Source organism: Pochonia chlamydosporia, chromosome 1 (genome assembly GCF_001653235.2).
Source record: "Pochonia chlamydosporia 170 chromosome 1, whole genome shotgun sequence".
Lineage (NCBI taxonomy): Eukaryota > Fungi > Ascomycota > Sordariomycetes > Hypocreales > Clavicipitaceae > Pochonia > Pochonia chlamydosporia.
The window spans coordinates 5744727-5768584 of NC_035790.1; the positions used below are offsets into that span (position 1 = coordinate 5744727).

At 49.3% G+C, this 23858-nt stretch overlaps 8 protein-coding genes across 8 annotated transcripts; 3 read left to right on the forward strand and 5 right to left on the reverse strand.

Annotated features, from left to right (window-relative positions):
• Nucleotides 1-1387: 1387 nt before the first annotated feature.
• Nucleotides 1388-3313, forward strand: VFPPC_01494 (MFS toxin efflux pump (AflT); the record flags this gene model as incomplete). The annotated part of the gene is made up of 6 exons (XM_018281319.1): nt 1388-1672; nt 1721-1906; nt 1954-2005; nt 2054-2566; nt 2636-3000; nt 3056-3313. 6 exons carry the CDS (start codon nt 1388-1390, stop codon nt 3311-3313), a joined length of 1659 nt encoding a protein of 552 aa, XP_018149978.1.
• Nucleotides 3314-3434: 121 nt separating this feature from the next.
• On the reverse strand, nt 3435-4403 carry VFPPC_13100 (nucleic acid-binding, OB-fold protein; the record flags this gene model as incomplete). The annotated part of the gene is made up of 1 exon (XM_018290877.1): nt 3435-4403. The coding sequence occupies one exon, from the start codon at nt 4401-4403 to the stop codon at nt 3435-3437; it is 969 nt and encodes a 322-aa protein (XP_018149979.1).
• A 575-nt stretch (nt 4404-4978) lies between these two features.
• VFPPC_01495 (hypothetical protein) lies at nt 4979-5431 on the reverse strand (the record flags this gene model as incomplete). Its single annotated transcript, XM_018281320.1, has 1 exon — nt 4979-5431. The coding sequence occupies one exon, from the start codon at nt 5429-5431 to the stop codon at nt 4979-4981; it is 453 nt and encodes a 150-aa protein (XP_018149980.1).
• A 2062-nt stretch (nt 5432-7493) lies between these two features.
• On the forward strand, nt 7494-8904 carry VFPPC_13101 (toxin biosynthesis protein; the record flags this gene model as incomplete). Its single annotated transcript, XM_018290878.1, has 3 exons — nt 7494-7685; nt 7780-7924; nt 7988-8904. 3 exons carry the CDS (start codon nt 7494-7496, stop codon nt 8902-8904), a joined length of 1254 nt encoding a protein of 417 aa, XP_018149981.1.
• Nucleotides 8905-9154: 250 nt separating this feature from the next.
• VFPPC_01496 (Stem cell self-renewal protein Piwi) lies at nt 9155-15577 on the reverse strand (the record flags this gene model as incomplete). Its single annotated transcript, XM_022428226.1, has 5 exons — nt 9155-10830; nt 10911-12076; nt 12181-12415; nt 13994-14367; nt 15285-15577. 5 exons carry the CDS (start codon nt 15575-15577, stop codon nt 9155-9157), a joined length of 3744 nt encoding a protein of 1247 aa, XP_022284744.1.
• A 1940-nt stretch (nt 15578-17517) lies between these two features.
• VFPPC_01498 (glycoside hydrolase) lies at nt 17518-20686 on the reverse strand (the record flags this gene model as incomplete). The annotated part of the gene is made up of 5 exons (XM_018281322.1): nt 17518-19215; nt 19273-19338; nt 19391-19542; nt 19601-20208; nt 20265-20686. The coding sequence occupies 5 exons, from the start codon at nt 20684-20686 to the stop codon at nt 17518-17520; spliced, it is 2946 nt and encodes a 981-aa protein (XP_018149983.1).
• Nucleotides 20687-21817: 1131 nt separating this feature from the next.
• Nucleotides 21818-22324, reverse strand: VFPPC_13102 (cytidine and deoxycytidylate deaminase; the record flags this gene model as incomplete). Its single annotated transcript, XM_018290879.1, has 1 exon — nt 21818-22324. One exon carries the CDS (start codon nt 22322-22324, stop codon nt 21818-21820), a length of 507 nt encoding a protein of 168 aa, XP_018149984.1.
• Nucleotides 22325-22677: 353 nt separating this feature from the next.
• On the forward strand, nt 22678-23636 carry VFPPC_01499 (DnaJ domain-containing protein; the record flags this gene model as incomplete). Its single annotated transcript, XM_018281323.1, has 2 exons — nt 22678-22813; nt 22879-23636. The coding sequence occupies 2 exons, from the start codon at nt 22678-22680 to the stop codon at nt 23634-23636; spliced, it is 894 nt and encodes a 297-aa protein (XP_018149985.1).
• Between the last annotated feature and the right edge of the window lie 222 nt (nt 23637-23858).

The following is a 23858-nucleotide window of genomic DNA, read 5'->3' on the forward strand; positions in this document are numbered from 1 at the left end:
TTTCAACATCGGAGATACGCAGCCGGACCCCGAGCATAACAGCCCTGTTTCGAAGCTTCGGACTCGGTACAACGTCGATTTTGAAGCTCGTCCTGCCCCCTTACTTATCGGGAAACTGTAGGGAGGGTTCAAACATGGTCGAGAGGTTAGCTCGTTAGGCTAAGCTTTCGTGGATTCTCTCGTGCCGTAATCTTGGCATTCAGCCCTGTGGGTCGCAAGTTTGGTGGCTTCCATATTCCCACATGAAGTCTGGAAGCTGACACGGATTGGGAACATTGCGCGAGGTCTTGCGTCAAGAGATTGCGCCGGTGGTTACGTACGGAGTACTTGATGCGGCGGTCCTGGAACGTGTTGTCGTTGCGTGTATATTGACAATTTAATTTTATTAGATAAAATGTGTTATTTAATCAGACCTGTCAGGTTGAAGTCAGTCAGCACATGTATGGAATACCAGCGGTTTGCTCTTTTGAGCAGTTGCGGGCACTGTCACTCGTAAGTTCGCAACTGCCAAACGGACAACTGGTGGGTCAGACGTAGTTGGAGGCTCCACACCTCGGACATCGGCAATCGCGCAAGTCCGCAGCTTATTTGGCAACTCAAACCAGATCACCACTCTGACACAATACGACTTGTACGTGAGGCCTACCCTCCGCGCCAGCTGTGACGAATTTGGGCCAAAGCCTGGCGGTTAGGCTATTAGGCTGATGAGTCATGGATTCTTTGTTTTTGCTTTTTGATGCGTCGCGAGTTGAAAGGGCGGAGGTATGTACGTTTCTGAGAAAAATGACACAGGTCAAGTCTCCTAGAGCAAACCGCTGGATTCAATGGCATCAAACTGATAAACCATTGTCACATAGAAACAATTGCGCAAATAGCAGAATTCATAATTGACAAATTACACGATCAAGTGACGATAATCTCATACGTCGTTGTTGACGTAGACTTCCAGATCTGAGACGCAAACAAAAAGCAACCGGCACACGCCGACACGGGAAACCCAGGGTCATGGACCATGGACATGGTTGCTTGGGCCGCCCCAGAACGCCTCTTCACCACTTGACCCCTTCGCCAAACAAAATGGACCCGGTGACCGTCGGCCTCGTCTTTGGCACAAAGTGCGAATCGGGCACCACCTACTATGGCACATTTTCACGCGGTGCTCGGTATTTGACAATCCCAGCTTGGCGCTGGTGCGGGAAGGCTGAACCGTTTTTCAGGCATAACGATTGGCGTGTTCGCAGATGGGCTCAGAAATATATATTGGCTTTTGAAGCCATATTTGGTCTCCTCTACAAAATGAAATTCAGTGGACTTGCCTTGTTCTCCGTAGACAAGTACATGTCCTATCCAACGTCCATTCCTGCGTCAACTACAGCCTTCGTCAAATATGGCGACCCTAACCGCCACTGAGGCACGCCTCTCCACAGACAAGACGGAAGTCGGATCAGGAATCGCCTCTCCGCCTGAAAAGATATCACCGGCGGAAGATGCGGTTATCGATGAAAAGGACCAGCAAAGTGATGACGATGATCCGAATTACCCCCATGGCGTCAAGCTCGTCTTGATTATCTCGGCGCTTTGTCTTGCTGTGTTTTTAGTTGCGCTGGATCAGACTATTATTGCTCCTGCTTTGGGAGCCATTACCGCCCAATTTCAGAGCGTGAAGGATATTGTAAGTGTATTCTTACGTGATTTGGTGAACTTACGCTAATGACTGTAGGGCTGGTATGGAAGTGCTTATCTGCTCACGACGACGGCCTTGCAGCCCATGTATGGTGCCGTGTACAAGTTGTTCAATGTCAAGCTGGTGTATCTAGGGGCCGTCTTCATCTTTGAGGTAGGCAGTTTGTTGAGTGCTGTTGCGCCCAACTCGACGGCCTTTATTGTGGGCAGAGCTATTGCTGGTGTAAGTTTGTCTTTTGAAGTGAGGAATGCAATAGCTGATTCTGGTAGATTGGAACCGCTGGTCTCTTCTCCGGTTCTATTGTCATCCTTTCTCTTTCCAGTAAGTAACCACATCGACCTTGAGATCCTCTAATATTAACTAGAGTAGTGCCTCTTCGCAAACGTCCCATGGTATTTGGCCTCATAGGCGGAATGTGGGGAATCGCTTCTGTTGCTGGCCCTCTTCTCGGCGGCGCATTCACAGAAAACGTCAGCTGGCGATGGTGTTTCTACATTAATCTCCCCATTGGTGGCCTAGCAATGGCTATTGTCGTCCTCTTTGTCAAGGTTAACCGCAATACCTCAGAAACCGAGAACATGACTTTTATGGAGCGAATCCGACAACTTGATCTTTTGGGAACCTTCATCTTTATCCCCGCCATTGTTTGTCTCCTGCTGGCGCTGCAGTGGGGAGGTGCGGATTACCCCTGGAATAATTCCAAGATTATCGGTCTGTTTGTGGGTTTTGGCCTCATGATTGCCGTATTTATTGGCATTCAGTTCTGGCAGGGCGACAGGGGAACGTTGCCGCCTCGGTTCTTCAAGAACAGGAATACACTGTCCGCCATGATCTTTGCATTCTTCTTTGGCGCCGGCTTCTTCCCGCTCGTTTACTACATCTGTATGTTGGAATTTCCACCTATTGCAAACTATATCTTGTACTGAAGGACGATGTGCTAACGCGTAACAGCCCTCTACTTCCAAGCCATCCAAGGCGTGTCCGCCGTCCAAGCCGGTATCAAAATCCTGCCACTTCTCCTCGCCACGGTCCTCATTTCCGTGGTATCAGGCGGTCTCATCTCTGCCATCGGCTACTACAACTATGTCATCATTCCCTGCATGATTCTCTTCACAGTCGGCTCCGGCATGATTACCACATTCGACGTTGATACCCCTCTGCGCGAATGGTTCGGCTACCAGGTGATTGCTGGTCTCGGTATCGGTGCCGGTTTCCAAATCGGTGTGCTCGTCGTGCAGACCGTTCTCCCCCAAGAAATGGTCCCCGTGGGTACGGCCTGTGTACAGTTCTTCCAGGCCCTCGGTGGTGCCATCTTTGTAGCTGTTGCGCAGACCGCTCTTCCAGAACGGGCTTATTGACACTCTTGCCAAGGATGACATTGGCATCGACGGCAAGATCTTTATCAACAGCGGTGCCTCGCAGATCAAGCATGTTTTGGAGGGCATGCACCGCCTCGATGCCTACGATGCAGTGTTGGCGGCTTACATGAAGGGATTGAGGCACACGTATTACATTTCAGTTGCGTGTGCAGCATGTGCGTTTTTGGCAGTGCTAGGGCTGGAATGGAGGTCTGTCAAGGACGGGCCTAATGGGAAGAAGAAGGGGGCTGCTGCTCCTGCGCATGTATAAAGCTACATGTGCTGTTTTGTTCTTCCCATCTGTCCGTGATATCCTAGAAGGAGTAGTCATTTGCTATACAAGTCAGAGATAATACATATAGAAGGCCCCATTGGCCATAATAAACCAAAATTCAGTATAAAAGTTGCGTATCATCCGGCGGTTTATCCCAATCAACCCCCTTTCCCAACCCCCTATCCAGCCCAACAAACCGCAACACCCACTCCCTCACCACCCTCGTCTTCTCAACCTGCGGGTTCTCACCACTCCTCAAGCTCCTCGTCGAGTACGACCCTCCCCCTTCTCCCCTCCACAGCAGATGCAGCTTCGTCAGACCTCGTCGTAGACTCTGTCCATACACTTTCCCCCTAAACACATGCAGCGCCACATTCTCCAACAGCACGACATCCTGTCGTCTTAGCTTGACAGCATCGCTTTCAGCAACTTTATCCGCCGGCACCCAGAACGTGACTGCGAAGCCTGTGGCCGTGTCATCACCCACGAGCACCTCTATCAGGGAGAGCGTGCTGCCCCATCTGGTAGTTACGGTTCGGGGCTGTGCGACGGACAACACGCCCACTATGAGGTTTACTGTTATGGTCTGCGGTTGTAGGGCGGTGACTTGTTTGGCGGGCGGGATGTCTTCCAGGTCGGAGAGGTGTGCTGGCAGAGGAGGCGTGGGTTGTTCGTCCTCTGAATAGGATGTTACGAAGGAGGTTTCGGTTTGGAAACTATCCTCTGGGGAGTTGTGCACCGCGAGGGATTGTTCGCAGAATTGAGTTAGTAGATCTTGGGGTTCCTTGTCTTGTGCGGTTGTGAGGTCGATAGTGGCGTCGGCGGTTGTGAAGAATGCTGGGCTGTTTTGAGTGTCACGGTGGTGAGTGTGGACTTGGCTGAAGCTGCTGTGGAGGGGCTGTCGGGCGAGTGGTAGGGAACGCCATGCTGTGTATTGTGTTTGGGGAGTGGTGTTGTTATCGGGGGGGTCGTTTAGTCCGAGGAGGTCTTGGAAGGGTTTGTCGAAGGTGTGTAGTGAGCAGGATGATTCTGTGAGTGTTGATGATGGCGGTGGAGCTGTGAAGAGGAGTAGCTTTGGGGGTGGCATGCTATGGATGGAGAGCGTTGGTTTAGGATTTTTGTGATGGTGAGTAAGGTGAGAGATTGGGGATATTAGGAATTAGGCGTGTGAGGGATGCTGGCTGGTAGGTTGATTTTATGTAGAGTTGAGTTGGGAGCGAAGTTGTTTGGATGTTTTGGTTAGTGTGGGTCGTCCGTGAGGTTGGTGTAGTAAGACGATGTCAAGATAGTATGGGGCCTGTTACACTTGATACGCCATTTTTTGTAACCATGTTTTATATTGTATTTGTCTATATACGCTATAGGATAGTAATCCTTTCCTCGTTTGCCAGCTATATTTCTGAGGAGTCAACTGTGCGAAACAGACTGCTCCCGGAGGGTGAGATGGCTCTACCCCAGCTCCTCGTCGAGGCCGAGAAAATGTGGAATATATATAGGCATCCCATTCTATCGCAAAAACATACCTATTGATGTAAGACGAACGATCCTACTGCTCAAGATCAGAGCAACAGGAGCACCCCTCAAGGTCGGCATCGTCGAAGTGGACCATCTTTTTAGGACACGCCGGTTGGGAATCCAGTTCGGAGTGGCGAAGTGAGCTCCTTATTGGCAACTTATCTCGATGAGCAGGCTGCTTTGTCTCTCCTTCCACCTTGCCGATTCGTCAAGAAGTATCTCATACTTCCAGTTATCGTTGCGTCCGGGCTTATCCTTCCAAGCATCGTCCCACACGCCATTCCCGCACCAACGCTTCCTCACCTCGCCGACTGCACGGTCGTGGACGTTTGGAGGAAGCCTATTCTTCCTAGCCTTACAGATATTTCTCATTTGATCCTCTTTTACAGCCGTCAGGTACTTGAAGTGACTCCTGGGGCGCGTCACGTCGCGGTCATGCTTCGACTCCCGTCTCTTCGAGTCTTTGGTCGCCGGAGCGTTCTTCCATTCTTTAGGGACAACTCCATCAGCATCACAGAGACCACGCTCTTGCCAACGCTTCCTAACGACTTGCTCCGGATCCTCGCGGCAGCTTGGGCAAGATGACCCGCTGTCCACCATCTTTTTATGATATCGGCGTTGGTCCTGTACCTCGTCGTCGAACAACTCCAACGGTCCCGAATTTGCGCGTAGTGTCTCGAGCCTGCAACGTAGCTCGTCTCTCGGAAGTCTATGCATATTTGAGGGTGTTGTGATACTCGTGAGGGAATGGCTTCTGCGGTGTTTTGCTCTGCTGGGTTATGTCGTGGTAGACGGTGATACCACCATGACAGGTGGCTTTAGGAGGATTGCTGCTATATTGGACTGGCTCACATCGAGGTTGTGGGAAAGGGGGTCAGTTGGATCTTTTAAATCCTTGAACGCTGGGTTTAAACTTTCCCGTTCACTCTTAGACTTGCGTTTATTCGCACCTTTGAATACTAACTTGAGCCTAGTGGCTCGAAAATAGCTGTTGGCATTTCCTGAAAAAGACGAACTCCATAGAAAAAGCACAATCTTGCTTGCCAACCTACTGAAGAACAGGGATTGTAAGTTCTCCGCGTGCGGCACAGCTGCGACACTAGTTGATGCCGGAGTGTTCGTGTGCAGTTTCACTGCTATCAGGACTGGGCATAGTCCGCAGACCAAGGTGACGCAGCTTGGCAACAAATTTGTTCTTTGTGGCAACTCAAACGAGTCCACCATCCGTTGGGGCCTTATTTTTGTAGCTCACTGCCCGTGCTGCTGGTGAACAGTGACGGAAAAAATGGTCAAAGTAAAAAGCATCAGGTAATGCACTCGTTCTTTGTCTGTGAACCCTTGCTGATGGGCGTTTTGCATTAGGTTGATTGTAGTCAGGACTGGGTGGCAACTTCGGTGGACAGTGAGCACTGAGCACAGTTCTGGACACGAATCATCTCGACAGGCCGTTCAACTTTGATAAAACACTTTTGTACTTGACCAACGAGTATCTCCCACCTGGTTCATTCATGTACAACCTTAATCAAACCCATAAATGCTTAAAAGCAAGAAAAAGGAGCTGTCTCATGCCTATTGAGGCGTCGCAGCTTTTCCTTTTCCTGTGATAGACATACGTCTCGACGTCAATGATTCGTTCATAGTTCCATGTTTGCGTGTCTGGCAAACTTGCGCTAAAACCGAAAGTGAGAATGCCATTTCCGTTTGGCCATGGCCTAAGCTCTAAACCTCGATCGTAAGTTTGTTGGATGCCTGCTTGTACAGTTGGGGGTTCAAAAGTAATTAAACAAGCATGAGGTATCGCATACCGCGTTGTATGGAAAGATCTATAGAGCCGTGTTAGTACTGTACATACTTGGATATAGGCAAATACTTTTAACCACAGATTGTACATCTATTGGGCAGGAGGAACTCGGAGCTAGCGAATCAAATCCTTGCATTGTTCCAAGTTTGTCTTTGGCTTGACAGCTTGAGCCATGGCCAGGAGTCCAAGACACGTCTGTACTACCTGGTACCCAGGTAGTGAGGGTGGTCGTCTGTTTGTCGTCGTGGACGGGAGCAGCCATGATTTGCTCCCAAATACAAGTTGCACATTTCAAGTCATCGAGCGCCCACTGAAAGTATAGCTGGGCGAAAATTCAATGGATCTATGACAGCTGTGTATCTGTGAGATGCCGCTTCTCGAAACCGTTTCTAGATGTCTTGGGGAAGTTCGGAACCAAGTGTATAGACATTGCCAAAGAAGTCTAGTGTACACTTCCAAGCTTTGTAACTGTATAGGTTGACGGAGTACTCCGTACCTGCCCAAGTTGTAACAGTTCTTGACGTGGGGCAGGAACTGCAACCCCGGATCCACCTTTGCTCCTACCTCGGTTGATGCTCCATTGAGGATTGCAGTGATTTACGGATTACGGAGTATCTTCATCTTCACATTCTTAAGTTTCCCAGTCCATCTTGGTTGGTTGCCAATATTGAACGTCTCTTGACGCAGACCATTATCACCTCTACATCAAAGATCGCTTGCGCTATTTTGGCTCTCAACCAGCGAGGAACTCGGGCCATTTGAATACGTTGTACGCAATCAACTGACACATTGTCCCTGAGCCGCGGCTCAACTTCTCATGCTTTGTCCACCTCAACTGCCTCAACTACACACAACCACAATATGACGACTCTGTTCAACGTCAAAGAGCACATTATCGATGCTTCTCATATCAGAGAGTTTGCCGGTGCAACGGCTGCCTCCCAAGATGCCGTGCTAAAACTACACGTCAAGCAATATACTCCCAAAGACAATACGTCCCCGCGCAAAGGCGATGTTACTCTTATTGGTGCTCATGCGAACGGGTTTCCCAAGGTAGGTCATAGTTATGGCTCATGAGCCAGACTCTTTCTTTTAACAACATAGCCCGAATGATTTACGAAAGACAGCTTGACTGACTCCCATTCAGGAAATGTATGAGCCACTCTATGACGACCTGTGTCAAGCATTGAAACAAGATGGCGTGCGTATTCGTGACATTTGGATCGCAGACTGCGCATGGCAGGGCCAAAGTGGCATCCTTAATCAGGACCTACAGCTTTTGGGTAACGATCGTGAGTCTTTCCCCCCAAAACTCACAATCAGAATTACCACACAATGCCTAACCATCGCCCCAGCCTGTTGGTATGACTACTCCCGCGACATCATACACATGATCAACACATTCAGAATGCCGCGGCCCCTCATCGCCGTCGGGCACTCTTTCGGCGCAAACGCCCTCAGCTACGCCGCGCTACTGCATCCCCGTCTGTTCCACAGCATGGTCCTGCTAGACCCTGTCATTGCGCCGTATCACCAAGTCCCCATGGAGTTCAGAGCCAGTCCTGCCGCCGCGAGTGTAAGAAGACGGGACCTGTGGCCCTCACGAGATGCTGCCGCCGCGTTATTCAAGAAGAGTCCATTCTACCAAGCCTGGGACCCGCGAGCCTTTGATCAGTGGGTGAAATACGGGTTACACAACACTACTGCTGACCCCAACGGAGAAGTGGCCCTCACGACCACCAAGCATCAAGAAGTCTTTACCTTTCTGCGCCCAACCTGGCCGGCCTTTGACGAAGGGGGTAAAAACGCCATAAACCCAAAGTGGGTGCCTGATGTTGGGACGTCACTCAAGGTCGAATTCAGCATGTACCCATTTTACCGCCCTGAGGCAATAAACACATTTACGCGTATGCCCAACCTCCGACCTGGCGTCATCTTCATTCTAGGCGGACAAAGTAACGTCATTGGAGATGATGACGCGAAGAAACGCACGGAAATTACTGGCACAGGCCTAGGTGGAAGTGGTGGCCTCGCAGCTGGTCGGGTAAAGGAGGTTGTGCACGAAAAGTATGGACATTTCATTCCTCTGGAAATTCCTGGTTTTTGTGCCCAACACGCCTCCGAATTCATCAAGAAGGAATTGGGGATATGGGCTGAGGAGCAGAGAGAATATGAAGAGTGGGCTAAGAAGACGAATACGGAGAAGGTGACCGTCTCGTCGGAATATAAAAAGCATCTCGGAGTCACAGATAAGCCGAAGGCAAAGATATAGACAGCATAGACGGTTCATTATTTGTACTTGTAGACACTTTCACACTAATAGAGTAGATGAAATTTAAACACGAGCGAATAGATCATCAAGATGCCCAAGACACAAAAAGTCAGTATATTATCGCCCATTACGCTTTTCTAAATCATGTACCTCACTAGGTCAACAAACATGCTGATCTCCTATTCCCCGCAAAATTCCCCCACAGCCATCAAATAGCCAAATTACACCTCCAATGTCCATAACTCCTGAATTACATGTAGTACATCGTGTCCTTGAGCAATGGATGCACTTGTCTCGCTACTCCGGTTGATGACTCGGTCGACGCACTCGTACTTTCCACATCACTCGCGTCATATTCGGGGAGATGGGCGCGGGCACGCTCACACACAATATCAGCGTAGTACGCGGGGGGGCAAATGCTCACGGCCTTTGTAGCCCGCCCAAACAGGTAGCAGAGCTGATGGGTCATGCCCTCTAGCTCGTCTGCCGCTCGGTCGCCATACTTGGATATGAAGACCTCATCGAGTAGGACGGTATAGTGGGCTGGCCGAGCAGTTCCCTGTAGGGCGTCGTGGGCGGTGAGGTAAAAGTCCCAGCACTTGGCGAGGGTGACGCCGCGATCGACAACTGTGCCGTTCTTGATATTGCCCGAGCGAGACATTTCACCCGGGCTGGTCGGGTAGAACCTTGTTTGATGTCGTTTTACAGACACGATGATAGACAGCTTGGGCTGCTTCACGGTGTACATGCTGCGGCATGCTTCTCTAATCATAGGCAGCTCCGTCTCTAGGACTTGTACAAACTGGCCTTCCGAAACACCATCACGGAAAATGACAATGTTCTCGGGCAGTCTGTTGGCGTTCTTAGCTTGCCATAGGCGCAGGCGGGACTTGAAGGCGTCGGTGAGTGGGCTGCCGAGCATTTCTTGCTTGGCCTTTTGCTGCCATGCCACGGCGGGCCACTGTGCGAGATCTTGGTCAACGGAGGCGACGAGACCGACAAGACTTGGTGGTTCTTTGCCCGGTACCACGTTCATGTTGGTAGGGTGAGTGACATCGTAGCCCACCAGCATCGTCTTGCCTTCCTTAATGAGACCAAATTCGTTGTTGAGCTTGTGGTTCACGCCACCGGACTTGAGGTTGACTTTCAGCCCGACATTGGTGTAGTAGGAGAAATTTTTCTCCTTGAACAAGTGCTTGGCTACGTGACAGCTCGTGTGTATGCCGTGGTCACAATCTCCGAAGCGCTTGATCTGGGCATATAGAGCACCGCTGTCCTTTTGGCCAAGAATGAACATGATGTACTGGATTTTTTGACCCGTAGCCCATTTAAAGAAGTTAGACAGGCCTAGCCCCTGGGCGCTGGTCTTGATCATGTAATCCTTGGGAGGCTTGATAGGCGCTTTGGCGATATTGACACCCATGTTGTCGGCCATGAATGTCGCGAATTCCTTCATGGTACCCTCGCCTACCATTTTGTCATGTTCAGAGCCAACCACGTTCATGTAGGTCCATCTCGAGATTGGATTACCCCTCTTGAAGATTCTAACTGACTTCATGTTCCATGACCCGTTGAAAGGTGTTACCGCGACCTTTTTCTTAGTAGCATCAATATATGCTACCGCGGGCACGTTTAGAACTCTAGCGTTGACAGTGGCAAGGCTTTCACCAACAGAGACCCCGAACTTCTTAAGAGTCGTGTTGTTGTCGTACTCAAGAACATCCCGAGCATCTTGAGACAAGGACAGCGCGTTTTCGTAAGGAGTTCGGCATGCAAACGCGAGCATCGCTGTGGTCTCGTCGCCCGTCAGCTTGGCCTTGACGCTTTGACCGGGCTGAATCTCAAGAACTTCGGCAGGATAGAATGTTGGACGTTTGGCCGTGCCGAGATTCAGAACTGGAAAATCTCTGAGATTCATGCCGTACTCTGAAAGAAAAAATACAGTTAGCTTGTGTCTCGTATGCGACTCGGACGACGCGGGTGACACGGCACAGCATTTGACTTACTCTGTTTATAGTAATCGTAGACAGTGATGTACTGCTCTTTCTCCTGCAGCCAAAAGCTGATCTGTTTAGGTCCTGGAAATTCGGGCGCTCCTTCGACGGCCGGTCGTTTAACACCCTCAGCCGTTCTCAGTGTAAGCTTGGTCACGATGCCGTGAAGAGTCTTGCTTCTTCGGACTTTGGTTCCATTCTCAGTAGTGAAGGTCACCCAAACCTTGGTCTTGGGTAAGAACTTGGCAAAGGCAGCAACAAGCCTCTTCAGCCTGTGATCATCTTTAGGGCCAACTTGGCGAATATTGAGGTTGCTCATGACTTGGTCTAGTTTCCCAGAAACCCTAAACACGCCGTGTGTGACATTGGTGTTTAGCAAAAGGCGGCCAGTTGCCAGTCGAGCCGATTGAAAGAACCCGCGCGCAGCAATGAGAGAGCGATAGTCCTGTGCCAGACTGGCGGTAGTTTCATGTTTGTTGAATGGAAAGAAACGCGATCCTCCGATGGCTGTGATTTCCCCTAGTTTGGACCGAGCATTATGGCCCAGGATAATATCCAAGACATCAATAACCTCAGGAAACTTTGGGTACGTATTTCTGTCGCCCTTATCGTCCATGCTTTGGGCGTAGGAGGTCATTTTAGATATATTGACCTCGGTAGGCGCGTCAATTAAGACACTAACGACGTTGGGGTCTTCGCCTTCATTCTCAGCTGGGATGACAATGCGCATGGGGTTGCTGGGTATGCTCAGTCGTTTCACAGAAAGAATCTGATTTTTGAACTGGGATGCCAAGGCTACATTCTTGTTTCTGGTGGCCAACTCCTTCAAAACATGTTGTACGGCAAGATGAAGCTTTCGGCCCTTAACATCCTTGGTCTCCGTCGTCGGGTTGCCCTTAGCAGTAGAAGTCGTTTCTTCAGTTACGTGGAGGACGTACTTGTATACAATGGGTATTTTGAAGTCGACTGGGAAGTAGTTGGCCCACACCACAACGGGTCTCCCAGCAGAGCCAAACGATGGCCTCTCTGGAAACGTCTCAAGGCTGTATTCTTTTTGCCTAACGGCGAGTGCGCCCATTTTGGCAGTAAGTTCCTTGACTTCTGATTTTTGTTTGGCGATAATCTCATCTTCCAGCTTGGTAACAGCCTCATCAGGGGCAGGAATTTTACCTTCGATACTGAGCATCCAATATGCCGAGTCAGCTCTAGCTATTTGCCAGTGCGCCCAGGTACCTAGGCAGGGATTTACTCTGCCAGAACAGAGTTGGCAAGTTGTACGTACCTGAAGACTTTAGATCTGGAGTCGTTTGGTGGTGCACCTCCGCGACCACCTCCTCGGCCGCCTCGAAAGCTTCCTTGGAAGCTTCCTTCACGATCTCCACGGCCTCCTCTGCCCCCACCACGGAAGGCTCCACCACGGCCGCCTCTCCCGCCCCGGTCAGTCATAAGCGTGGAGTTTAGAGTATGTATGTCGATAGGTGGTGAGGTTAGGGGAGTTTGTAGCCAGTAAAAGGTATCTGATGAAGCGTGGCAGAGAGATGTTCAAGAAGCAAGAAAACCCAGTCCTTTCTTTTTCTAATAGTTAAGGCTTGGAAGCGTGGGGCAGCTGTTGGTGCGGGGAGGGGATAGGGCCCTTCATATATTCGAGCGAGGACGGCTTACATGGCCAAGCATGCGGCTGATTGCTTGCTCGAATTGGCACCCAAAGCTGAATCGGGGATACCCAAATCTGCAGGTCATGTACTATGTTAAGTCTGGTCCAGTCTGGTGTCACTCGTGCCTTTGGCGAACAGAAAGCCCTTTCAAGATGTGATGTGACGGGGGCGCACAGGAACGGTTGCTGTTTGGTGAGAGTGGAGCAACTGTGTCGGTGCCTTCAACGTTAGGTCCTTACATGTACTTACTGTAAGCAGCTATGTTCGTAGAGACCAGCTGAGACATCTGAAGATTTGGCAAACAGCAGCCAGCCTACCTGCCGCGTACCTACTGGGTACCTCCCCTGGTACTTGAGCCGGCAGTGGCTGTTGGGCCAAGACATTAAAAACAAGCTAGTGACAACGGGCAAATACCTCTTTTATAAACGTTGAACGTCAATGGTGGAGATGCAGTAACACGAATAGCTGAATTGTAGTGAAGCTAGTGCACTGTTTTGGTTGTGATGAGTTGAAGTTGCATCGCGTGCGAAGGTCTTCTTTGATCTTTGAACATAGTGCAGTTGATGTACTAGTATTGATAACATTGAACAATACATGTATGCATGTGCCGTGCTCGCCAACTGTTTGCCAGCTGTCCGTCCGTCATACTTCATGAATCAGCTGGCAACAAACAGCTGGCAACAGAGGCACCCACTTTTTACGTACAAATATAACTTGACAAAGAATCAACTCAAGTCTGTTGCTTTTCATCTCCCATCACATACCCGCATTTCCTCCAATTCAATCTCTTTCGGGCGTTTATTCGGTCGTGACTTGGTTTGCGCTACATTACCCAGCATCAAACATGCATACGAAGTTTATTTGCTCATCGGCGAGAGCTTACAATCAGCAACATGTTGTGCTACCACAAACGACTGCACAACCGCACGACCGCACGACCTATCATCAGCACCACTCTTGTTCAGTTGTTGCCGTAGCATCACGATTCCATCATTCTCGCACTAATTCGACGGAAATTTGAGTTTTTGCTACGATTGCATATATTCATGGTTTTAAATTTCTATTGATCTACCATTCTGTGGCCACTATGCATTCCCAACGTGTGTCCAGAAGCCAGATGAAATGCCTGCTGACACTGACGAACAGTACTCCGTGCCCAAGCTCAATAATGCCCACGGCGTCCAGTCACATGGGGGCAATCAGTGCTCGCGTGCAATCCCCGGCAACGTGAACAACGGACTACGTACCGGTTTATATGATGATGACGGTGCCCGCAATATTTGTGAACATGAGCCCAACAGTGTTTGCATAAAAACCTTCCGCAATCTGGACAACGGATTACAATCCAGTATCCATCTCCATGGGGATCACAGCCAGTGCATAGGTGTCGGCCTCCCGCACTAGTCCAACCTGGATGATTACATTGATCATTACTCCAACCATTGTGCAGCCTTTGTGCATTCTCCGCCTTCAAGAAATCCCATTCCTGTTGCTGGAATCGAAGCTCGTTCACGTCAAAGTCGGGACCCCCTTCCAGGGCCGCTACTATTCGCTGCATTTCACCAGGAAGATTCTGCCCTGACTGCCGAGGTTGTTGAAACTGTTGAGGCCTTTGATGCTGCTGAGGTTGCCTGTGAGGTTGCACAAGTTGCGGGGGTTGCTGAGATTGCTGAGGTCGTCGACGCCTCTCAACATGCAAGTCGAGCTGGCGTCCATCAACCCCCAGGTCTACGCCGTTGCGAATGAAACGTCCATCATCAGTAATCTCAACAACAGCACCGTCGACATCTAGGTAATGTCTGTCGTCGCCGTTCCTATACAACGTGCAATCGCAAGTTCCCCATTTTTTCCCGCAAGTATAGCAAGACTCGGCGCCACATCGACAAACTATAGTAAGCGGATATAATATTAGTAACTTTGGTGTTCCGATCAATCGAAATCGAGCTCAGGACATTCTGAAACACTCACTCATATGATTGCAGCCGAATTGCATCTCAATCCTTGACCCACACGAATGACACTTGATCCAGCCTTTCTGTCTTCCAAGCTCGCTCAAATCGTCCGCCTCCTTATCGCGTGGACAGTTCCCTTCGTGAAATTTGCCCCGACAGTCAGCACACGAGATCCTCTTGCACTTGGTACAAGTTGCACGTCTCCCTCGAACGGCATCCATGGGGATGAACTCCCCGCATTTGGGATGGTAGCAGTACCTCTTGACTGGAGACGCATGTTCCACGGCCCGCTGCTTAAATCGTTCGTAAATCTTCGAAGGGAGAAAACTTTTGCAGGACTCCGGCTTTATGGGCTCCTTACAGCATACCGGAGGAAACGTTCCGCCGTTCATTGCGATTGTGATCATTTGTTCGGCGCACTTGTGGCAGTATTCGTGGGAGCAGGGAAGTCGAACCATCCGGGACTTTGGCACATCTGTGACACAGACTATGCAAGCTGATGTATCAGACACGTCTTGTGAGGCGTTTCCTCGGCTTGCGCCCTGAGCGGAAGACTCTCCGGCATTTGGTAGCCCTCTATGGTCGATATATATTGGCTGCCGACTGCTGGATCTTTCAGATCTTCTAGATGTTACAGATCTTGTGGAGCTTTCAGATCTTCCAGACCTCACCGACATTCTAGAGCTTTCTGGCCTAGCAGTGCTTTCAGATCTTCTAGATCTTTCTGACCTTCCAGATTGGACAGACCTTCTGGAGCTTTCTGATCTTCCAGACCTCACAGACGGGCTAGAGCTTTCAGATCTTCCGGATCCCCTGTCTCCTGTTGTTCTTGACCCTGGTTCGATGCGTTGTCTGTTAGCTTGTTTCTATCAATTTCCACATGGCTATGTGTTTTGACCATACCTCCAGACACAACCCTGTCAGTAAATGATCGGAAGAGTCCCTTTAACTGATCATCCTGGCTAAAGCCTTTCTTAGAGCTCCCAGATGATCGGGCATTCGCGCTTGCCAAATCCATCTCTTGATACCGCTTGGCCAAGTTGTGGCTAACGTCGTCGAGTTCGTGGGCCATGGTGTCCGGTATCGAGGTAGTACAGTCGTCGGAGATAATATCTTGAAGGTGTTAAGGTTCGACTCAGAAAGATCCCGGGACCACGGGGATGGTAGGGTATCTATATACTATCGACCGTAGTACTGCTCACGAGTCCAAACGGAACTCTCTTCGTGTTTTTTAATTAATCGTTGCTGTGAGATGAAAATGTGAACTCCTCAGGTCTCACTGACAAACATGGCCCGCGAAGTGAATGAGTACAGCGATTGGTAGTATCACGCATCACCAAATGACAGTAGTGAACGAAGGCATTAAAATGGATCATTTTCGTCTATTTGGGATCCATTCATTTTGAATCTGGTTTTTGCACTGAACTAACAACAAAGAGTTTCGTCATAACTCTTGGGCTAACGGAAATAAAGCGACGCATAGAGAGAGCTTCACCAAGACGTAGTTGGCACTGTTGCGATGAATACTGCAAGGTCACTGCCAATTCTGTTATCGATCGAGTTTCTCATTTAGAACAGCACAAATCCGGGAAGCGTGTTGTTGGGATTTCCTTATTAAAACCATGCCGAGTGTCAATGCTGTTCCAAGCTAGGGGGTTGCTAACATGGGGAGCAATTTGCGACATTGGGTAATACCCCCAGACGCAACAAAGTAACATACCTCACGGGTAGGAAATAGAGTATTTCGAGTTGAGCATTCTCATAAAGGCAAATTGGCCGATTCGTTCCTTTAATATGTAAGGTTTAAACCCATGTGCTACAAATGTAGTCGAATGAGTACGGTGTAACCACGACCCAGCTTGAAGGGTCAGAAACACAGGCGATACTATTTTCGCCAGGTTGAGAGGTTTCAAACAAACTACTTTATAGAAGTCACTTTCTGATCACATTGGGGCGATCATCTGAGAAGCAAATGGACTTTCGGGCTGAGGCAAGTGTCTGCGAACATGTCGTCCGTCCAGAAACTGACAATTGGCACATCAACGGAAAGATTTGACGCCATCCGAGGACAACTATTACCAAATACTCACTACACAGCTAACATAATCACTTCGCACAAAAGCACAAAAGTAGTTGTGATGATGTGTCCTTCTGCTGGAACTTGCAACCGGCAACAAAGCGCAAGTTTTTCAACATCCGTGATGTGTGCGTTGCCTGTACACCAACCAAACAAAGCTAACTCTCACAGGAAATAACATTCTTTTTCTAATTGAAGTAACGCCAATCTGAAGATTCAGGAAGTATCCGCATCACTACGTCATCAACCGTTTCTACAGTGTCCCGAGTCGCGACTTCCATATCACCGCCAGCGCATATACATAACAGAAAAGAATGTCAACAACAACCTCAACTTAAGTCTACAAAATCATCTAGCATTTGTCCATGTATCTTTCTGCCCTGTTCCCGGGTTATGAAACCCAAATTCGTCGAAATCATATCCTACAGACTCAGCATTCAGTTCCACGGGATCCAGACACACAATGTGCGATTGGCATGTGACGGCAAAACGTTGCGAGTGCCCTGATACGACCTACTAGAAGCACGGCTATACAGAAAGCATAAATCGCACCTGGTTTCACTACAAAAACGAGAATACTGAGCAGGGGTGGTTCGATTACTGCGGGCCTTGGTGTGCACTTTTTGGCGCGTTTCCTACTGGGAATCCAAAGGACAGGTGCCCTTTCTATTCGGAGATGGACCCCTATGAGATCAAACAAAGGGGGAATTTTGCAACTGGTGTACGAAACATTGCATCATGTCTATCGAAGCTATCCTGAACTCGGACTGAGGCCTGAATGGAGCAGAGTAGAGTTTGGGCAGCGGTGGAGACGTCTACGGGCGAGAAGGCGGATGAGTAAGTGGCAAGTTCTGTTTATTGATATCCTAGCAAATTTCCAAGCATGAACCGGAAGCGACTGACCATCATAGTATGACACAGATATAGCCTCCACATCAATATCTCAAATTCAAGCTCAAGCGATCATTGTGCCTGATATGCGTGGCTGTGCGCTTATTCCCCTCCACGTACTCGCTTTCAGGCGGTCCCAGATACGTGTACCGCAAGTCGCCAAGATCTAGAACAATCTTTTCCAAAATCATGTTGGGTTTGCGGAATCGCACTTCGATTGTGTGAGCGCCAACGGTGGCGCGTCCGATGTTGTGCGACTTTCTCCATACGCAGTCCATGACAGCAACATTCCAACTTCGAGGTAGCCCACGGTCGTTGCCGGGATCATCGTCCGTAAGACGATATCTCTTAATTTCTCCTCCGTCCCAGCGAATATCGTACTCCATGCGGCTCTGAGGATCGGTCTCCAGAGTCATGTTAAACTGAAGCTCGAGGTTGGCATTATCACGATGGGAAAGAACGTATATCGGATAGCGCAAGAAAGGGATGTCATCAGGATTGCTAAAGTCTGTGCCGATGGGAAGAGTTACAGACCCTGCGACGGTGCGGCCAAGTGCCGGAAGAGCTTGGTACGGTGAAGTAACCCATTTGCCTGCGTCAATGGCGAGATGGCCACTGGTTTCAACGAAACCCGTGAAGTTGTCTGGTACACGGCTATGGCGAACCGTCATGTGGACCTTTTCGTAGCCATCGCGAGAGCCGATGATTTCTATAAACACTTTCTCATCAAAGTTGGCAGGCACTTTGGGCCAGTCAATAGTGACAATGACCTTGGTATCATCGTCCTCAGGTCTGAGGAACCCCTCATATTGCGTGAGTTTGATCCAAGCGTGTTGTGGCTTTGCATACCAAGAAAACTCTTTCGTTCCGCTGTGGAATACTTCGAAATACCGGTCTTGTGGGCCATATGGAGTGACAAAAGGAAGAGTGACTCCTGCTTCCAGCCACTTGCGAGACGGATGAGTTCGGTCCGAGTCCTCATTGATATGTCCAGGGTTGACACCCTCAATGCCCTCCACGGCAATACCCATATGTCCGATGCTTGGGTTGGAATCTTCCCTCGTTTGGACGTAGCACAGCCCATCAATCATGTTTCTCGTGGGTTGACCTCCGGTAGGGCCGTATCCGTAGTGAGGCTGCCGCATGATGTGGTTCCACTTGCCACCGTTAATAGTGTGGTATTCCATCATGAGGTCATGGTCTTTGTTGAGTATGTCTAAGCTCCTGTGAAACAGTACATTTGTTGTGTTTCGACGCTGCTTGGCAAAGAGTTGGTTTCTATATTGGGTTACTCGCAATAGAGCGCACAGATAAGATGCCTTGATGGGATGAAGAACAAGCTGGAAGAACGCGGACTTGTACTCTTTGTCAATTTTGTCGTTGATGCTCTGTGCATGTTCGACAAGAGTCTTCCATCGTGCAACAACCTTGTCCGCTTCATGGTACTTGAGCAGAACAAATGTGCTCACATCAATATGGTCTTGCTTACGAAGTGCGACAAGACGATCAAAGTCAAACCAAGCCTTGGCAATACCCTTGGCGTGTTTTTGTCCAAATTCTCGCGTAGCTAGCTCTTCGTAGTACTGGGGAAAAGAATCGGCACTGATGGACTTGACATTCCACGCGAGATCGAATCCAAAACTCATGGGCACTTCACAAGGCTTGAGGTCGCCTACGTTGAATACCCAGATCCGATTTGCGCGCTCGGCATGAGCTAGTTGTAGTTGATGCCATGCTTTGCCCTGAATATGTTGTTAATGGGAAGATATGGTTTCAAAACTCTTGGGTTCAAAACTTACCAGAGTGTTGCTGTTCATCCATCGGTAGCATCGCGGATATCCGGTGTATTGGAAGTGATAATAGTACTATTCAGGCCCTGGTTAGTCGCCCCTCAACTTGCTCGGACATTTCACTTACTCCGGAGCCGCCAGAACGCTTTTTCTCTTCTTCATTGGGTAATCGGCGAAGAGATCCAAAGTTGTCATCGGAGAACAGAAGGGTAACATCATCAGGAATCTTCAAGCCATCATCGTAATACTTTTGCACCTCATTGTAAAGTGCCATAAGTTCTGTAAATTAATTAGCTTTGACTCCTGCTGTGCCAAATAAAGCGGGCTCACAACTTACGCATCACGCCGTCTCTACTTCCGAAATTGTCTCCTAAGATGCCTCTTTGCACATCGAGAACTTCAGTAAGTATCTTCTTAGGGTCACTTCCGCTAATGGGGTTGTCTCCTTCAGCTCGCATGCCCATAGTAATGTAGGACTCGAAAGGTTGTGCTCTCTCTGCGCCAAATCTGAAGTACTCGGTGACCTTTTGTTTATTGGTCTCCCAGTTCCATGTATTCTCGGGTTCTGTGGTAGACCACTCATTCATGGCTCGCTGCATGGGCTCGTGATGAGATGTACCCATGACTATTCCATAGGTATCGGCAAGCTCTTGATTCTTGGGATCATCCACAAAGAACGAGCGACCTGGATATGGGTATCCCCTCCACATAGCTGGCCACATGAAGTTCGCCTTAAGTCGAAGGAGCAGCTCGAAAACAAAGTGGTAGAAATGGGAATCAAACTTAGGTCCGAATTTCTCATGGACCCAAGAATCCATGCCGGGTGCTTCATCATTGATGAAGATGCCGCGGTACTTGACGCTTGGTTCGCCATTTGAAGTTGAAACAGGCAGCGCATAAATTTCGTCATGAACTTTGGGTGGAACATCTGCCCACCAGTACCATCTGCATTGTAGTTAGAAGGCAAAATTACAAAAGAATTTGAAGGTTTGACAACTCACGGTGACACGCCGATCTGTTCGGATAAGGAGTATATGCCAAAAATAGCACCTCTCTTGTCACTGCCGGCGATTACCAAGGCATTGTCGTAGCCTTCCACTGGGTTTGAAACGCATTGGGTAATCCAAGACTCCCATTTTCCTTCGATATGGGAGAAGTCAATCTTTCCTTCAGATCCGAGTTGCTTGATTATCGCTGAATTTGAGATGGTTCCAACAATAATGCAGTTCTTAGACTTGACACGATCTTCTTCCGTAGTGAGGACGGGATTGCCGCCTTGACCAGTGACCCTAGTAAAGTCTTTGGATAAGTTCTTAGCCGCAATGTGGACTCCTTGAAACTCTTCACGATCAATAAGAATGTTTGCACCGACGAGACTGAATCCTTCGCCGGACTCAAACGTCACAATTGGCTCCTCAAACATTTTGGCGGAGACGTCAAATCCAGAATATAGAAATATTTGCGAGGATTAAATAAAATAAAGCTTAAAAAAAGTATAGCCCAAATCGTTGGTTCCTTGCCTCGATGCTTTCTATAAAGGAAGTTATCCAAGTTGCGAGGATCGTAGGGTACGTCACGAGGCCGTCAGGGTGGTGCAGAATGCTACACTCCCAATCTGCAACAGACTGACACGAGATAGGTTTTAGGCGGAAACAGTTCGATCACGAGAGAGAAAGGCTCTTGGCAAAGCCTATTTGCCCTGTCTTTGGGGATATGAGCTATGTTCAACAAGTTTGGCAACTGTATTCAAAGCACTCATGAAGAAGAAAGAGTTGGAGTAAATCAGGTCGCCCGTCTTCTACAGATGCTCATCATTCAGGTTCCGCCTTATCCACACCCATTCTCAAGCTCCTCCACAACCAAAAACGGCGAGGCGCCATGTTGCTCAACGGAAATGCGGGGAAGCATGGGAGCTAAAACAGGAGGGGTGGATGCATGAGACACGGCTTCAAGAACTTGGAGAAAACCCCAAATATGTGTTTGCCGTGTTCGATTCTAAAGATTCGCTCAGACTGCAAGTCAGATTTCGACTGTTTCGTTTTCACGGATGGTAGTGAGAGGTGCCCGTCGAACTGAGTTGCGCTGGCCTTGGTTTAGGTCAGTGGTTTGGCGGTTGTTAGTGCCAATTCTTACAACAGCGAACTGCCCGTTTGGCTTTTGACATATGAACGATACAGAATGACCGCAGTATCAAAAAACAGTTGCCATGACACGGTGACATGTCATTGCCCTCAAACAACTGTTGCAGCTGCATGGCTGCCTGATCACAATGGTTCGTCCTTATTGTGTAGATAGCCTCGTGATGGGATATCCTTGTCTGTTTCCTCCAAGGATGCAGTGTTTGAAGGCTGCCGCCAGTGTGAAGTTGAGTCGTTCCAAGAGAATCCCGGGGTACGCGGTGTGTGTACTTCGGGAGAGGCTTTGATATCCTTTCGACAAACGACCTTCCACTTGATATTCATGCAAACGCATCCGGGTCAGGCCCAGAACCGTAGCAATGCTTCCAGTTGCCATGTTGGGCATACGACCGCACTCATATGACCTGTGAAGGAAATCATGATTCAGATACATGACCGGCTGTGGCAACCTCGAGAATCTCCTTCTCAAATCCCGGCACCACAGTCACCTTGATGGCGGCAGATTCGAGCATTCCCTGGCCAGGGTTCTGACCAACAAACTTTTCTGGTTCTTGGACTCCAAGATAAACCTCTTTGATCCATGACTTCTGTCGTAAGACCCGTTCAACGCAAGGCAACTTGCCGCTGAGTCGCTTGAAACATGGCTCCATGGTCGTGTAGAGCGCGTGAGGAGTTTTGATGACATTGGCCAAGCCTTCCTCCGTCGTACCGTGTTGCTCGGCGAGCTTGAGAAGACAGCACTCTTCAGCATGAGTATTACCCTCGCATTCTAGAGTGTAACCCTCGGCCACAACTTGCCCGTCATCAAGATTGACCAAAATGGCACCAACACGAAAATTGTTAGGGCGGGGTGGTGATTTCTTAGCCAGCGCTAGGGCATGCAGCATGGATGTCTTGTGACTTTGTTCCGTCCTTGAAGCCATGGTTGAGATAAGACAGGGGTAAAGGTAATATTCTGGAGTTGCCAGGCACCGAGTGATCGAGTGTATCGGGGGATGTGAGCCGAATGTGAACAATTGACAGCAAAGGAGGAGGAGATTGGTGCGATTTAACCAGACCCTGGTGCCGGAAGCTGCCAACTGGTCGGTGGTTTTACTGCCGAGAGCCCCGCCACTCAAAGTTCAGGCCAATTGTCTCCACCAACAATGAAGACCTTCAACCACTTCACGCTTCAAGCGCGTGCTGACGCGTGACACACTGGCGTTGAAGAAAGCTCCAAACCCACACACCAACAATACCCTTTGGCAGGCAGCGAAGAGAGCAGTCGTTTTCCAAAATGTCCGACTACGAGGACTCTATGGACAATGAGCCGCCCATCATTGACCCGTATGAGGTGCTCGGCCTTGACCGAGAAGCAACTGCGAACCAAATCACGGGTGCATACCGGAAGGCGGCACTACAGAACCACCCTGGTGAGCTTCACCTTCACCTTCAGCCATGCTCACGTATCACGCATCATGCTAACATTGCTCCATAGACAAGGTCACCAGTGACAGAAAAGAAGAAGCACACGCCAAGTTCCAGAAAATCGCATTTGCCTACGCCATCCTCTCCGATCCCGCGCGACGCAAAAGATATGACACTACCGGCTCGACATCAGAGTCCATCGTCGATGCAGACGGCTTCAACTGGAGTGACTACTACCGCGAACAATTCAGAGACTCTGTATCTGCGGACGCAATTAGGAAATTTGCCGAAAAGTACAAGGGCTCAGACGAGGAGAAGGACGACCTGCTGATTGCCTACGAAGAGTGCGAAGGCGATATGGATCAAATATACGAACGAGTCATGCTGAGTAATGTCACTGAAGACGATGATCGATTTCGGGACATCATTGATGAAGCGATCAAGAAGAAGGACGTCCCGACGTTTGATTCCTACACAAAGGAAACTAAGAAGAGCCGCGCAGCTCGTGTGAGGGCTGCAAAGGTTGAGGCAGATGAGGCTGAGGACTATGCTAAGGAACTTGGCGTGCACGACAAATTGTTCGCGAAAAAGGGAAAGAAGTCCAAAGGTAGCTCAGAAGATGACCTGGCGGCTTTGATTCAAAAACGACAACAAGATAGATCTGCAAATTTCTTGGATCATCTGGCTGAGAAGTATGGAGCCAATGCCACGAAAGGCAAGAAGGGGAAGAAGCGAGCAGTGGATGCTGATGAGCCGTCTGAAGAGGCGTTCCAGGCGGCTGCGGCCAAGTTGAAAGGCGGCAAGACGGCAAAGAAATCCAAGAGGTAGAATTTTTGGGCACTGTTTGGTATTGGTTGGCAAGGAGTACCGGTCAAGATTATAGGGAATGAAACCATTATGACTGTAAATTACCAAAGTTCAATATTTAGACATGAAGTTGAAGACTGCATCTGTTGCTGCACCAAACCGTGTGTTCAATGGTGTTGATTGGTGGGGTCGTGCCTGGATGGAGTGGAGCACTCATGTTTACAGGCACTTGGCACGGCAATA